Source organism: Schistocerca gregaria, chromosome 2 (genome assembly GCF_023897955.1).
Source record: "Schistocerca gregaria isolate iqSchGreg1 chromosome 2, iqSchGreg1.2, whole genome shotgun sequence".
Lineage (NCBI taxonomy): Eukaryota > Metazoa > Arthropoda > Insecta > Orthoptera > Acrididae > Schistocerca > Schistocerca gregaria.
In genome coordinates this window covers 363,500,757-363,517,831 of record NC_064921.1, presented here as the reverse complement: position 1 = coordinate 363,517,831, position 17,075 = coordinate 363,500,757, and the positions used below count along the sequence as shown (strand labels likewise).

At 37.4% G+C, this 17,075-nt stretch overlaps 2 protein-coding genes across 5 annotated transcripts in view; one reads left to right on the top strand and one right to left on the bottom strand.

Annotated features, from left to right (window-relative positions):
- LOC126337077 (uncharacterized) overlaps positions 1-17,075 on the bottom strand; it is a 327,185-nt gene that overhangs the window by 177,972 nt on the left and 132,138 nt on the right. The gene's annotated exons all lie outside the window — the stretch shown is intronic.
- Positions 1,017-12,454, top strand: LOC126337078 (uncharacterized). Of its 3 annotated transcripts, none has more exons than XM_050001427.1 (4): positions 1,017-1,053; positions 1,699-1,994; positions 6,903-7,058; positions 8,102-12,454. In XM_050001427.1, exons 2-4 carry the CDS (start codon positions 1,724-1,726, stop codon positions 8,338-8,340), a joined length of 666 nt encoding a protein of 221 aa, XP_049857384.1. In that variant the 5' UTR covers positions 1,017-1,053; positions 1,699-1,723; the 3' UTR covers positions 8,341-12,454. The 3 variants fall into 3 exon arrangements, with proteins under 3 accessions (XP_049857384.1, XP_049857383.1, XP_049857382.1); XM_050001426.1 differs by lacking the exon at positions 1,017-1,053 and adding an exon at positions 1,538-1,569; XM_050001425.1 differs by lacking the exon at positions 1,017-1,053 and adding an exon at positions 1,543-1,620.

The window sequence follows — 17,075 nt, the reverse complement described above, 5'->3', positions numbered from 1 at the left end:
ACTTTTGATAGGTATTCTCACTCATCAATATGCAAGACCCAGAAATTACACAATAGAGTTTTGTAAGCTTAAAGTATGCTCTTTACAGCTGTGGCAAGAAAAAAGGACTGAACAAGGAACAGTTGAGATATTGTTGCCCAAAAATACCCTAAAATTTGCACATCAAAAATTGTGGCCAACTTCGCAGATGCATATCTTTTCATCTAGTCATTCAACATTAATTAAATTTGATCCATACATAGGCATCATATGTAGGAAAAACACTAAGTTTTGGTGCGATTGGTTCATATGAAACGTAGCATTGCTCACTCAAACTTTGCCTCTCACAATAGCGCGACGAATTTTTTGCCACTTTAGAGGCTTGCATATATAGTTAAGATGTGACTAAATCCCAAGTTTTTTCCATGGTGTGATTCAGCATAAAAAGTTGTCTGTGATTGTTAAAGCAAGTGACCTGATGTTTGCTAGAACTGAAATTTGATATATATCCCTTGAAGACAATACAGAGCATTCACACCAAAATTCGTTAGATTTGGAAATGGTCGATTGTGGTCACTTTCTAATATTGGTCCCTTTAACATGGAATGACCCAGGAACAACAAAAACAGCCACTGATATAACTTCACAGCGTTTTGTTAATTAGATATTAAAGGGGCAACGACTGCTAGAAATTAAGAGCCAACTTCTCAAGACATACATTCCGCTAGCAAATCGCGTAATTTTTCGGATATAAGCTAATCAAGCATTGGTATCTACAGTATGAGCGACACAAACCGAATATTAAAGCTTCAGAGTTTCATTTGCCTCTCTTTCAGTCGAGTGTGTTTACAGGTTAGTTGTGAGGTTCGGTAACGTGTGTCGCAAACGACTTGTCTTTTTGCCCTTCTACCTCGTTAAGAACACAATGCAAGGACAGCTGTTTCAAAATAATTGTTAAAAGTTCCCATTCCCACGAACGCCACACCCCCTTACAACTTCCAAGCTTTTCTAAGATTGCCAGCGTTGCCAACTTACATTTCGAGGCATCGTGTACACTGTGGCTGATAAATTAGAGTTAGTACGCTTATCTGTGCAGATTCTCGTTTTTATATAGTAATATAAGCATCTGCAACAATTTAATGGATTATACATAATGTATTAGTATGAAAGTGTGTATGTGTACAAAGAAGAATATCCGTTGACAAAAAGTTGTCAGTAGCAGCACTTCGTTTCTACTTTCTTCAAGCCTGTTGACATGCAGGGCGTCGTCAGTTGCATGCTTGGGACTCGGGCGCATACATGAGACAGTTCTGTACAAGGAAATTATTGTAAACTGTGAGAAAAGAAGCCATCAGCCTTTCTGAATGATATTTCGAGGCTTATGCTGCAAGTTCACATTTATGGTTTCGCTTATTCGTAGGCTGGCTACAAATTAAGAAATTCGTACTCTGCAGGTAGCAAAAATAATCATCGTAGAGGAACGCGTCATAGGTACTGGTGATGATAAACTAACATAATTAATAGAGTAGATTATCTTTGACAGTCATTGGGGCGTGAGTGTGGAAGGTTGATTGAATGCCGATCCTGAATGTAGATATATTAAGCCATTATTTTGTAGAAGTGTTAAATAAACGGAAAAATGTACTGTGACTCATTTTTCTTTAACGAAGCGTCTTCAAACTAATTCGAATAACAAAACATATTTTGAATTGTTTACAGGCATACCGTGTCTCACAACGTCAAGATGAGGCGTACGCTATCAGGCTCGTGTGCAATTGGTGTTTTTGTGATTGCGCTTGTCTGTGTTGCTGTGGCATTTTGTGCACCAAGTTGGCTTGTTAGCGATTATAGAATAACAGGTGCGAAGTTGAACCAATTGGGGCTGTGGTCTCACTGTTTTCGGTCCTTACCGCAACCAGATGATGAGTTCATGAGAAGATTTTTTGTTGGATGCAGATGGATATACGACCCATTCACAACTGGTTATGATGAGATACAAGGATTCCTCGTACCAGGTAATTTTACTTTAAGTTTCCACATCAGCTTTAGGAATAATGGCACGAAATAACACAGTTTAAGGAGTCACATGTTTGAAAACATTTACCATTTCATGGAGCTTAGTTTTGTCAGGTACAGCTTGACAGTTACCAGTGTCGAAGTTTGTGGTGCTCTTTCAAAGTAATTTCGCGCCAGAGGACCCCCACCACCCCCTCTCCCCTGTATTTTTCGTAGTCTGTCACCTTCCAACCCAGCACTGCAGTAGACCTACTTTAAAGATTAGTATTGTTGCAATGGGCAGTATGTTGGAGATTAGTCACTGCCCTGATCTAGACATTATACCATGGTGCGGATCAGCCATCACAACAACAAAGTTTTCTACAGGGACGCTATCACAATAGTAACCATCATTGTTCTAAAATTTGATGAGAGAGACGTTATTGCTTTGCAGTATACCTTTCTGCTGGAGTGGTATCTAGTTCAAAGTACTTGAAGATAGGCAGCTGAATGTCTCTCGAGGGACTTACCAGGCTAACGGAAAAATTCTAACACAAGATGCAACAATTTTTCAATGTTTCAAATTAGCAGCAGACTGAGAAGATTAATGAAAATTTGATGGATAATTAGCCATTCAACACCAAAGAAAAATCTTCTAAAGCTCTTAGCTAATGTTTTGTCAGGTAGGACAGGCTAAAGTTTACAGTGGGCCACCCAGGAGCAGATACCAGCAACTAGTTAAATTCAGTTCAGTAAGATTACCTTGGCATCGGTTCTCAGAGTAAGGCTTCATTTAAATAAAACAGTGCTTAGTGAGAGACTAGACAAATGCGAAAGTATTTTTGCTCATAAAATGAGGAAAACCAGTATATAATGAGTTCACCTTACTATACTCGGAATAGTTCAACACAAATTGCCAAGTGTCCTAACATTTGAGAGGCAGTTGTGTTAATATTTCCATAAAGGCATCTGATGCCTGGCATACAGTCATGATTACCTTACTGTTTGGTGTCCTCTGTTTTAGTGTTACGTATGTTTCAAACTGTGGAATATTCTGGAAGAATATCACATTAGTTAAGGAGAAAGACCAATCTGTGTGCCATGCTCACACCATAGATATTACTCCTGTGTAGAAGGGCTGGTAAAAAAAAAATGGCTACACAATTCTGAATCTATAAATCGGTCACAGATTTTAAGACATTTTACATTTACTCTGTGAGCTAAACTGCTACAAAGCTCTATGGAGCACTTGGCCCTTATCAGGCCTGTGCTCAGTGTGCATGGATGTAGTTTGGGGATTGCTGCCGAGTCATATGAACCACCTTGAGAGGATGCAGAATTGGGTTATGAAGCTTGCAATGCATCTCCCCAGTTAATTTGGCTCAAAAGCGACCATCAGCTACCAGATGTCCCTTGGATGCGGGGCAGATTCGTGGCATTCCTGTTCTACGAAAAGTTGCTCCAGTCAGCCAGTTCAATATTCACCACCTACCACCCAGGCTGATGACACTGGCCACCAGATGGCCAAACCTGCTGCTGTAGTGAACACACTGCCCAACAAAACAGGAGGAAAGAGGGGCAGGGGGGGGGGGGAGAATCTCTTAATAGAACAGGCTATATAAGTACAAGTAAAAGCAGCAACACATTGTAGACAACAAGAGTTGTTGGAATAACACAGTTACCTTACAGTGTCAGAACAAGGGGAGGGAGTGCATTATAAGGACTGAGGGGCTAGTGAAGCTCAGTGATGAATAGTGCTGCATGTTTTACAAAACTGCACACACTTTCATACTAACTTGTATGCCACTAAGGAGGGACATGTGTTTAGATTGAAGATGTCCAAGCTAGCAGCACCCAGTATGTCATTCTCAGAGTTGTTTGACTACACATTTGATACATTACAACTGTAAAGTAGCTAAGAGTGTCTGTGATGAGAAATTTAAGGTGAAAACAACCACATAATCTAGCTGTGGGAATGCCTTTGGTAGAGTGAAATTTATTGGAAGAAAACTTAAGAAGTTTAATTTGCACACAAAGGAGGTACTTGCAAAAACCTTGTTTGAATATGGCTTCTTGATCTGTGACTGTCAACTGTTGTAATCATGGAACAATTTTTAAGATTCAAAGTCAAGCTACGGACTTTGTAATGGGTTGTTTAATCAGCATAAAATTTTCATTGAAAATCCAGTGGGAGATGCTACAAGAAGGGCAGTGAGCATCATGTGGAGCCTTTGTTTCAAAATTCTAACCGCCCTTGTGCCAGCATGAATCAACGGATGTTTTATTTGTTGAAATTTACATCTCGCATAATGACTGTGAAGGCAAAGTTAGAGGTATTCAGAATTTTACATAGCAATACTGATAATTTTTCCACTGAAAGCCATCTGGTTGGAGATAAAAAAATCAGTCTACTAAAAATTACATATGATTCATTAATTTTAATTAATATTACAATGTATCACATAATAAAACAGCCAAGATTGCGAATAATTTCAATTCTCCCAATTATTTGTGATCTTAACTGTTTTATTAAGCTATAGCTTCGGAATAAGTATAATCTGCACAACTGTAAGACTATAAAAATAATTTCCATGTCATCTGAACTTCTTATCAATGGTTCGCAGTAAGTGGCCTGTATTATGGTACAAAGGTACCATGCCAGCTCCCATCAGACAAAGCAAGAAATTTAAAGTCCATATCAATTCAAAATAAAATCAAATCATAATGTAGTAACCACTCCTCCTGCTAATTACCTGATAACCTAAATTCAAAAATTTAAGCTAGCAATAAGATATAAAAGCAAGCATTTAATATAATTGATGGAACAGATTTCTTCCTCCATTAATTTTGTTAATGCAAGTTTATCAATTACTAGCCATGAATACTGTGCCTGACAGCTTCTTGTCTAATAAACTTAATGTTTAGCTAAGAAAATATGGTGATTTCTAGTTTTGACTTGGCTGAAATAAAATATTGTCTAGTAACATTTAAGGTAGTCGTTTTCATAAGAACAACAATATTAAGAAAAGAATAGATTGCTACTAATGTGGAGATGGAACATTGAGCTGCAGACAGGCACAACAGAAAGACTGTTACACATTTAGTCTTCTTCATCAAAGAAAAAACACATTCACAGAATCAAGCACACCAGAAGCGCACACCTCCAGCAGCTGGGACCAACTGCTGAATCCTGAAAAATGTGTGGGTCCAGTTCCCAGATTCCAGTTCTGGAGAAGCCACTTGACAGCATTTCGTGCTACCACAGCCCTGGAATCTTTTTCTGATTCCGGAATGCCAGTCCAAACTGCCAGAAATAGCGGTTATGTGTGATGAGGTGTGCTTGCTTATGTGAACATTGTATGTTTTCTAAAGAGGCCTTGGGCCAAAAGTTAAATGTGTAACAGTATATTTTCATTATGTGTGTCTGCAGCTCAGCATTTCATCTTCGTAGTGAGTAGCAATCTGTCCTTTTCCTAATATTGTTGATATTCCAACCTGGACTTTCCGTAAGTACGAGGGCGAGTCAAATAAAAACCTTAATATTTAAAAAAATATTATTTATTGTGCAGAAGTGGTACAAAGCTGTATCTCTTTCCAACATAATCTCCCCACACTCAACGCAAGTCCTCCAACACTACAAAGTGCATAAATTTCTTCAGAAAAAAATTCTTTTGGTAGTCTGCACAACCACTCATGCACAGCGTGGCTTACCGCTTCATCAGAACGGAACTTCTTTTCTCCCATTGTGTCTTTGAATGGTCCAGACATATGGAAATCACTTGAGGCACGGTCTGGTGAGTATGGTGGATGAGGAAGACACTCAAAATGCAGGTCTGTGATTGTTGCAACTGTTGTACAGGCAGTGTGGGGCCTTGCATTGTCATGTTGCAAAAGGACACCTGCTGACAGCAATCCACGTCGCTTTGTTTTGATTGCAGGCCGCAGATGATTTTTAGGAGATCTGTGTATGATGCACTGGTGCCAGTGGTCCCTCTAGGCATGTAATGCTCCAAAATGACACCTTTTTCGTCCCAGAAGAGTGTCAGCATAACCTTCCCTGCTGATGGTTCTGTTCGAAACTGCTTTGGTTTTTGTGACGAGGAATGGCACCATTCCTTGCTTGCTCTCTTAGTTTTCTGTTGGTGGAAGTGAACCCAGGTTTTGTCCCCAATTACGATTCTTGCGAGGAAGCCATCACCTTCTCATTCAAAGCACTGAAGAAGTTCTTTACAAGCATCAACACATCGTTCTCTCATTTCAGGAGTCTGCTGCCGTGGCACCCATCTAGCAGACACTTCGTGAAACTGGAGCACATCATGCACAATGTGGTGTGCTGACCCATGACTAATCTGTAAACATGCTGCAGTGTCATTCAGTGTCACTCGGCAGTTTTGCTTCACTGTGGCTTCACCTGCTGAAATGTTCTGTGGAGTCAACTTCTTGTGCCTGACCTGGCCGAGGAGTTTCTTCCACTGAAGTCACACCATTTGCGAACTTCCTATTTCATTCATAGACTTGCTGCCAAATAGTACAGACATGAATCACTGTACTGAGCCTTCACTTGTCAATTAATCTCAATAGGTTTCACACCTTCACTACACAAAAACCGAATAACAGAACGTTGTTCTTCCCTGGTGCAAGTCACAAGTGGGGCGGCCATATTTATACTGATACTGCGATGGTATGTGTGCATCTGCACTATGCTGCCACCTACACGCCATTCTGCATGCTGTTTGTAGCATGCTTACCAACTTACAGGATAATGGCGCGAAATTTTGATTTGTTATTACAAATTTAAGGTTTTCATTTGTTCGCCCTCATACATACTTGCGCCATTTCATATATAAGTATAACTGCCTCATCTAAAAAATGATTGTCATCTAGGTTAATTAAAATTATGTTTGTAATGGAGCTTATTTTTGTTGCAGGTTTCATGATCGCAACACAGTTTTTCTTTACACTCTGTTTCCTATGTATTTTGGCTGCTTTCTTTTTGGTGTTACTTTATTTCCTGTGTTGGGGACCAGAGCAGACACGTTATATTTTATTAATAATTGCCATAGGAGCACTGTTAATGGCAGCAGGTAATAATATTTTGATTATGTTGTAATTTTCATCATCTCATTGAACATGAATGTATATAAACTTACAGTGCAGCTTGCAATCTATACATACATACATAATCCTGGTTCCATAGATCATGAATACGGCATTTCATAATGATGTGGAATGTGTAAGTTTTCTTTACACAAAATAATTAATTTTTCCTTTTTAAAGTCACTACTTTACATCTGTACTATTTGGCAAGTGACCAAAAATTTTTCTGGCAGCGTAATTCACCCCTTTCTCTGCTAAAGTGATATTTAATCCAGAATAGTGAAGATCATCCTTTCTTCTAATGTTGTAGCTATGCACTTCACTGTTATTTTTGAATTGGGATAGGTTATTAATGACAAATTTCATAAGTGAATATATGTATTTCGAAGGTACTGTGAATATACCGAGTTCCTTAAATAAACGTCTGCAAGGTGATCTTGGGTGGGCTCCAGCTATTATTCTGATTACATGCTTTTGTACAATGAATACTTTCTCTCTTAATGATGAATTGCCCCAAAATATGATGCTATATGAAAGGAGTGAATGAAAATAAACATATCAGTAAATTAGCCTACTATGCCTATCACCAAAATTTGCAATAACCGTAATAGCTTAAGTAGCTGAACATAACCATTTCAGCAGATCATCAATGTCTTACTTCCAATTCAATTTCCCATGAATGCACACACCCAGAAATTTAGAATAATCTGCCTTAGCAACAGACTTCTGCTCATAATTTATATTTATCAACGATTTTATGCCATTTACTGTACAGAATTGTATAAAACGTGTTTTCTCTGATGTAAATTTCAAAATTCTTGTTTATGCACTCAGTTACCCATACTCATTAACATTTACAGAGCTGTAAGTCAAAGCTGTTTAACTTCTGAGTTTTTAGTTTGTTATTTTTACATTAAAGTGTGTTAGTATTATTTTATTGTTTTTGGTCATATAGTGTAGTGTAAATATTTATTACTCTCTCTTAGAATGGAATCATTGTACACTATATTAGCTATTTTCCCAATTGCAGGTATAAATGGTGGAATAGCTGTAATTGTGTTTGCTTCCCTTGGTAATCGTAATGATTGGATGCCTGGTCAGGAAAATAATTTCCTTGGTTGGGCATTTGGACTGGCAGTTGTAGGTGTTGTAGCAGCTTTTGTCTCAGGAACCTTATTTCTGGTAGAGGCAAACATTCAACGCAAGAAGAGAAAACACATACAGGAATCTCAATCAAGATTTGAAATGGAGCACGAATCTAAGGCTTAAAAGTTTGTAATCACATTGGGAAAAATATCTCAGGCAGTTCCGTCCATTTTTAATTAGTTCTATTTTGGTGAAATATATGAAAGATTATATACTAGTTGTTTTTGTGTATTCATATAAAGTGTTAAGTTAGATAAGGGACCGCTAACTTTACGTTTCAGATGAGCCATCTTATCAAAGGTAATTATGAATATGTCCCAACAAGTACAAAGAATTATAATTTTAAAAGTGATCTGCATTCTCTGTATGTTTCATCAACCCTGAAGATAATGATTCTCAGTATCCTGACAGTATTAACTTTATAAACAAAATCGCATTTGTAATAAATGGCACTGAAAGTTTGCTGCTGTATGGAGAATTTCATGAATTATTTGTATGATAATAGGTTCTCCATGTATCAGGTGTACATAAATTTAAACTTTTGTGGTTTATTGCTTGGTTTGAAATTTAATCGGTCTCTGACGCACATTAGTGAATTTATCTCAAATTATTTCTCGTCTACAAGGTGATATAAGAAATAGAATTTTGTGTAAGGATGATCCTTTCATAACGTCAAACACCTAATGTAATAATAATTTTGAAGCCTACTTAACCGACTGGACTTAATAAATTTTTTTATGTAGAGGCCCATCAGCTTGTGAAATGGGAATGTAATTTGTGGCACTATGGACAATTTTAATTTTAGTATGTTGAACTGAACAGCAGATATCAAAATTTCTCACATTGCAAACATTAAAGGTTTTCCCCACATGCCCAGTCTTGATATGCTCTTCAAAATGTCATGACTGTATATTCTTTTGTTTGAAAATAATGAGTAAGAATTCTCATGACTATATATATATATATATATATATATATATATATATATATATATATATATATATATATATATATATGAAAAACATATAGGCATATATTGCTCAGTTAATTTTATTCACTGGAATGTAGACAATGAATTATTTTTGTGTAATTTAACATTGTACAGTATTTAACCCTATTAAACCTTTGTATTTTTACACTTTTTAAATGTTGTATTGTGAATGACTGACTGAGTGTTTGGAAACGATGATAAGCTGTAGGGAAATTATAGGTGCCTGATAAGCCGTCCACTGTAGAGAACTACGCCAACTTGTGATATAGTTTTGCAATCAGTATTTAATTTTTTTAAATATTTACTGTGCACATTGACAAGTAAGGTGCGGAGCATTCTAAAAAACTGAATTAGTGTGGATGTAAGTGAGAGGAAATAAGCTTAATTATTACAAACAACAAGAGAAAAATTTGTAAAAGTGCAAACAGCTATTGTGTCTCTTCTTCTACAGTTCTTTTGAGATTGTAACTCATATATGACTATTGCATGCACAAATGAGTGAGTTGTGTAACTGATGTTCTCACAAAAGTTAGCTCTGCTTTTGTATTCATTAAACATATATCAGTGAAATTTGTAACCACAGCTACATGTATAAAAAAAAAATTTACTTTTAGCAGAGGACATACTACAAAATGAATCGGATTTTGTGTACCTTGTTTATGATCTAGCAGCTGATCAAAGCAATTTCTGTGTGATGTTTCAATAGTTGCCACAGGCAGAATAATGACCCATATAATGAGAACTAAATATAACAATGTTATGAAAAGGATAGTTGCTACTCACCATATGGTGGAGATGCTGAATCACATATAGGTAAAACAAAAAGACTGTCACAAACTAAACGCCCCCCGCCCCCCAGTGCCACACACACAGTGTGTGCATGCAAAGACCACAAGTGTGTGTGTGTGTGTGGGGGGGGGGGGGGGTGTCTATTTTTGACAAAGGCCTTGTTGGCCAAAACCTTATTTTGTGACAGTCTTCTTGTTGTGCCTATCTGCGACTCAGTATATCCGCTGTATGGTGATTACAACTATCATTTTCATAATGTTGTTACATTCCGTCCTGGATTTTCCATTATTTGAAGAACTTAATTCTAGAAGAATTTATTACAAAACTTTAACAAAGAAAGGAATGTTGTAATAAAAGAGTGTTCTAGACTTTCACCTAATGTGATTAATGGAGAAAAAGTACTTTCGGCATGTTTGCAGTGGACCCAAAATTAAATTAAATTATATTTAAGATTCCCTGTGTCTTTTGTCTTGGCACCCCATTGACTGCTTTAACTTTCTAGGAAATAAACTGCCGATTCTCTAGACAGTGGATCTGTGTCAATTTGTGTGTGCTTAATCAACAACCTGTGTGTTGTAACCAAGAGGGAATTTTCTATTCTTTGAACTGGAAGAACTAATTTATTGTCATGGTGCATATCATCCCTTCCATAGTGGCTATTATACCATTTTCAATTAGTCCATTTTAAAAGGTTGTGTATAATCTTATAAGTATCATATCCTTAAAGACTATTTTCATTCCCAACATGATGGCAACAATGCTAATGTGTTGTTCTGATACAACCATTGGCTGTGAAATGGGGAGAAGGCTTTTGCATAGAAACTATACAGTCAGATATTGTATTCCTTACTACCTGAAGAAATTTTTGTATGCAAGGAAAAAAATAAATCATGTCACTCCAGTAGTTCTTGACACACACAAAGTGGCAGTATACATCATAAATCCCGGTAGCTTTAGCTGTAGACCTAGCACTGAGATACTGTTAACCTTGCATTTATTAGCATCACACTAGTATGACGTGAACTCACAACACTTGGTATTAAAGGATTAAGAGACCATCTTGAGATATAACTTTCAACAATTTAAGATACTAATTCCTTACAATTTTAATGAGAGCGCCCACTGTGAATCTTTTCACAACTTCACATTGCACTTCATGATTGGTTGTTTATTTGGGGGAAGGGGACCAAACAGTGAGGTAATCGGTCCTGTCACTTCATGCTTCACATGTTTAGAATGTATGACATGTTAGTAAGTGCCTCAAGTACTGAACAGTTATGAATTTACTGCTGCAGGTAATCGGTGAGGTAACAAGGTTGAACCATTACGACTATTCCATGTGATCGGTCTTTGTATAATGTATATTTTATAATTCCAAGATGTATCACCAATTACACCATCATGGGTTTTTCGATGTCATTTTTGTGTACCTGAGGTGACCTGACTGCACCTCATTTGTGCCTGTTGTAGACACTTTTCATTGTAAGCTGCTTGCAAGTGTGGTGGACAGTTCCAATTATTTTTAAAAATCCATTCTTATGAGCATTATAGTATAGACCAAATATGCATGGTATTTTTCACTTCTACTTCAGTTACAAACTGTCAAGATCAAGATCTTAATGCAACACGTATGCTGATCTTTGTGCTCAACAAATGCACACTTGTAGCCATTTTTGTAGAGAAATATTTCCCAGTATTTTAATTTGTAAGTATGCTTTCGCTACCGAGTTTAAGTAATCATGTCAATTTTATAAACTGTATTTTGTATGTAATAAATGTGTTCATATACAACCTTTTTCGGGACTATGTAATATTTTCTGCACAACATTTAATCTTTACATCTGTAAAAGGAGATGAGTCCATTAGTTCATTTTATTGTTACAGAAACTATTTTTCAATTTGATGATCATCATCCCTATTCCTCACATAGAAATAATAATAAAAAATAGTCCTAGGCAATGTGATTTCCTGTTTCAACTCTTTTACACCTTTTTCTGAACGACAGACAGATGTTTGGAGAAATGAAACAGTTATTGGGAAGTGTGACCTAGGTACTAATAATATTTATTTACAGTATTAGTAACATGATGCCAATAAGTGTTTAAGTAGCTCAGTAGTTGTGTTTGCTTAAACAATGAAAAATATATTTGCAGATTACACCTTAAGTAAAACACCATGTCCTCTTGAATATTCCAAACATGTTTTGTTATTGTTGCACCATTCTTACTGGGTTTATTAATTTTATTGCAAGAAAGTTACAAAACATGTATCTGCAAATAATAAGGGTTTCTTCTTTAGCACACATTCAGTGAAATGAAAAAGCTTTGGCCTATAATGAACATTTGTTCTCAGTTTCTGCATTTCACAAAAAATAGCCCAATTTAAAAATACACCAAATATTTTTCCAGATGACAAACTGTATTAAAAGATCATGTGTAATAAAGGAGGCAAAAAACATGCAGTTCATTGTGTTTCTAAGGTATGTTGATGACCATGACTGTGATCCTAATTTGTCCAATTTTACTTTCAATAAAGATAAACCAATCCAATCCACTCATTGCAACAGTATTGTAGCATCTATGAGAAATAGAGAAGAAAACTGTGCTCAGGTCAAGGCAAATTCCTCGAATATAACTTTATTGCATTTTTAATGCCAGCAACTATTCTTGATGAAGACTTTATCTGAATTTTATGAACAAATATAATGAAGGAAGAAAAAATGTGCGTGGATACACTTCTGCCAAAACATTTAAGTGACCCAGCTATTTTGAGACCTAAATACCAGTTTGACATAGCCAACTGCAGCAACTGAGACAAGACTGACATAAAATATAAAACAATGGGATTGCTTAGGCTTTCTGAACATAATATTGCTGAATCCTAATAATTATTGCTGAATCCTAAAATCAACATCACTTGATATTTCAATAACACATCAGTATCCCACCTTCAGGAGAAATGCTGCTGCTGTTGAAAGACTCAACAGCAGCAGTGTTTCTCCTTATGACGGTTGATGTATAGATGGATTGTCAAAGCATCAAGTCATGTTGATTTTAGGAACGAACAGCAAACATGATGAGACTAAACTGAATTAAACTCTGTCTGAACAGGCCTTGGAAGGCCCAACAGTATCGACCAGCTGCCGTGTCATCCTCAGCCCACAAGCGTCACTGGGTGCCGATATGGAAAGGCATGTGGTCAGCACACCACTCTCCTGGCCATATGTCAGTTTACAAGACCAGAGCCGCTACTTCTCAATCAAGTAGAAACTTTGGAAACAGATGAAGCACGAGTTAGTGCTGAAAAGCTGTCCTAAACCTAGTGTATGAGGTGCAGGATAATGTGGTGGAACAACAATCTAAATTCTAACTTGTGGGTGTTACCAACAGTGAACTAGTGATAGTGTATAACTAAGCATGGAAGAAATGGTAGCTGGCCTATCAAAATTAAGTCAGGAGAAACAATTATACTGAAATTACCTGAAGGAAATTGTAGACTACTGGGAACTCAAAAGGGGATTACAAGCAATATCTCAAGAACACCGTGCAATTTTAAAGTGCGTAAGACCCAAGAAAAAACTATAGTGGATGTATAAAAACAGAACAAAAATATGAAAATCAGGCCTTTTGTGAGAGTTCTTATCTTACACACTTATTGTTTGCAAATGTATTCTTATGTGTGACAGCATTTTATAGAAGTTTTTTGTGCCATTACTGATTGGATTCATTTTTTTTTCTTTGGGTAAGAACATATACATACTTTTGTGGCCACAAAAACGATTGCATAGGTCATCGTGTTCATTGTAGGAAATGTGTTTTAAGTGCAGAGTGAGTGCAGTGGTAACAGGAGTAATTCAGATTTCCAGCAATCCAATTACTTGAAGGCAGACATGGAGAACATACTAACATAAATACAGTTTCAGAGGAACAAATCGAATCATCCCAGTCAATGCAGCAACCTTTGAATATTTGAAGTATGGGAGATCTACAAACTAATACACAGAGGGAAGTGAGTTATGGAAGTCTCTCTATGACAATTTATGTAATTGTTAAATGCCATCTTCCCACTGAGAAAATGGAACCATTCACAGTATCATCATAGATAACTGCAAAACTTACTATATAAAAAAGCCCTTCAAAGCTATTCAATAACTGAAAAACAACAAAGCTGTTGGGGAGGACTGTATTACTGCAGAGATACATCATAAAAAGATCTGAGAAATGAAGACCGTACAAGACAGGAAATACACATTGGTACACCACAACCACAGAATAAGAAAAATAAATGGGATCCATTTAGCTTCTTTTGTGAATGAGATTTTCACTCTGCTGCGGAGTGTGCGCTGATACGAAACTTCTTTGCAGATTAAAACTGTGTGCCGGACCGAGACTCGAACTTGGCACCTTTGCCTTTCACGGGAAAGTGCTCTACCAACTGAGCCACCCAAGCGCGACTCACGCCCCGAGTGAAAACCTCATTCTGGAGACCCCCCCCCCCCCCCCCCCCCCCAGGTGGCTAAGCCATGTCTCCGCAATATCCTTTCTTTCAGGAGTGCTAGTTCGCAGGAGAGCTTCTGTAAAGTTTGGAAGGTAGGAGATGAGATACTGGCAGAAGTAAAGCTGTGAGGATGGGGCAAGAGTCGTGCTTGGGTAGCTCAGATGGTAGAGCACTTGCCCACGAAAGGCAAAGGCCCCAAGTTCGAGTCTCGATCCGGCACACAGTTTTCCTCTGCCAGGAAGTTTCAGCTTCTTTTGTGCAGGTTAATTTTTCATATTACCTAATTTCATCAGGACAGCAACTACTACCAAATACTTTGTGAGTGTTGAGGGTGGTTATAAGAAGTATGTAGTGTGTGCAAAAAATATGGAAACTGGTTGTGACATTAAAGATTCAGTGATGTTCCAACACAATCATGAAATGTGCGACCTTTAAAAAATTATGTACTTCTGTGGACAGAAAGGCTGTGTGTGACAATTTAGAACAAATGAACAGTGGACCAAATAACTTATCTGCCAGACAATACATCATATAAAGTTAAATCTTCAAGTCTTATAATGTGTTTTTCTCAGTCATAAGAGGGGAAAAAGGCATATTTCAAAATTTTAAGTTAATTTTGGATTAAATCACTGAGCAATAAGGAAAAATGTCAAAGGTATAAACAAAGGAAATTCTGGATATGTAATGGATGCTAAGTTTCAGCCTTCACGTAGATAGTAGCAATTGTTACTACTGACAGTAATGAAGCTACATAAGAAATTGTCAAAGCGAGGTCTCAAAACAATATACAAGAACATTTGCCAAGAGAGATGAAATGTAGAACTGTTTCACAGGCACTCTCCAATTATGTTGGAATGATCATACTGTCCTTAGAAGCAGACAGTGGGGCCACAGAGTTCCAAAAGATATGTAGCATAACAATGAAATATTAAAACAAAAGAATTTCATGCAAAATGCAATGAAGTTGCACTGCATTAAGACAGTTGCTCTTCCAGAAGCTTTACACGCACCAGAACTCGTGTCCAATAGTGGCCATTCTAAATTTGTGGAAATTGACAGACAGAAATGGAAAATTTTCAGGGAAACTTATGCTTCCCTACATGACAAAACAGAAATTGTACGGATGGGAACAGGAGATTCCTACACCCAAGTAAGTAGGCAATAGTTAATCTTACACGCCCTGCAATAAGATTTTTTGTGTTGGATGATTGTCACATCAGTCTCTGGAATGGCTGTTGATACACCCATGTGAAACTGAAATTGGATCTTTATTTGTCCATATTAACTTTACAGCCTTGGACAGTGTCATTTTGTTGTGCATTTATAACAATGATATGATGTCATACATATAATTAATACATACATCAAGTAGCACATTTTATACTTTTATATAAAACATCCACCACCACAGATATACTGCAGTACATAAAAGCATCTGTACTTCAGCTCAGAATTCTTTAAGTGGGGAGTCCCCAATAGTCAGTCTTTTCTTCTCGTCCCGTTTGGTAAATCACCCCAAACCAGGGGTTTTGGGCGAATTTTCTAGACTGTGCCCCTTTCCCTAAACTTCTCCAGTCTTTTTTCTTCACACCTCTTCCTTCCACTTCAACTCTTCCACCAGAAGAAGGTGCCGCTGGCTCTGAAAGTTTGCAAAAGTTAAATCCTTTTGAGTCCGTGTTCCCTTGCCACTACTTGGTGAATAGTTTTTTTCTTATCTGTTCATTTACATTATATTATCAGTAATTTATTATTTTCATGAATCCCTACATCAAAGATTGGTGCACCCAGAAGTAGTGACATCCACTGAGAATGTTTTCTAATAACGTCAGGGTACTGATAACAGTAAAAGCAAGTAGGTTAAAATTGTAATGGACATCTTTTGGACCATCCATAATAAAAGCAAGATAAGGGAAGTAAGGAAGTCAGCAGGTAGGTGTCCTCTGAGCTCTGCATGTGACAAGAAACGTTCCAGCCACAGCTGCCCAACCCTCACCCTTGATCCATTACAGTCAAGAGCGCCCACTAATCGACAAAGTTTGATACTCAGAATAGAAAATTGGGTGTGGCACAAAGGGGCCAAACCAAATCTAAACATGGTTAAAACAGAGTTAAACAGGGATGAAAGAGTAGCCTGATCAAGGAGGTAGGGTCAGGGAGCCCCCAGACTTAGCATACAGCGAGAGAATTCCCATCCTGAACCAACCTAGCCCTGTTCCAGAAGCAGATCAAAACTGTACAACTGAGAATAATAATCATTTTCAAGGAAAAAACAGAACCAGCTAATTGACCGCCAATATTAGAGACAATGAGTCCAGAAGTCCATACTTGGCATGGAGGGTCAAAGGAAGGGGGCACTCCACCAAAATATGAATTCTGCAAGACTCCACAACCACAATGTGTGGGAGGCTCATTACACACAACACAACTGTGGGTTAGCCTGGTATGACCAATGTGGAGATGACTATGGACTCCTTCTGGGACAAGTGGAAGGAGAACACCATGCTGCAGTAATCTCTTTGATTGTACAGAGTTTAATAGCTGGGGCAGTAGACCACTAGATTATGCCCCATTCCCAAATGAG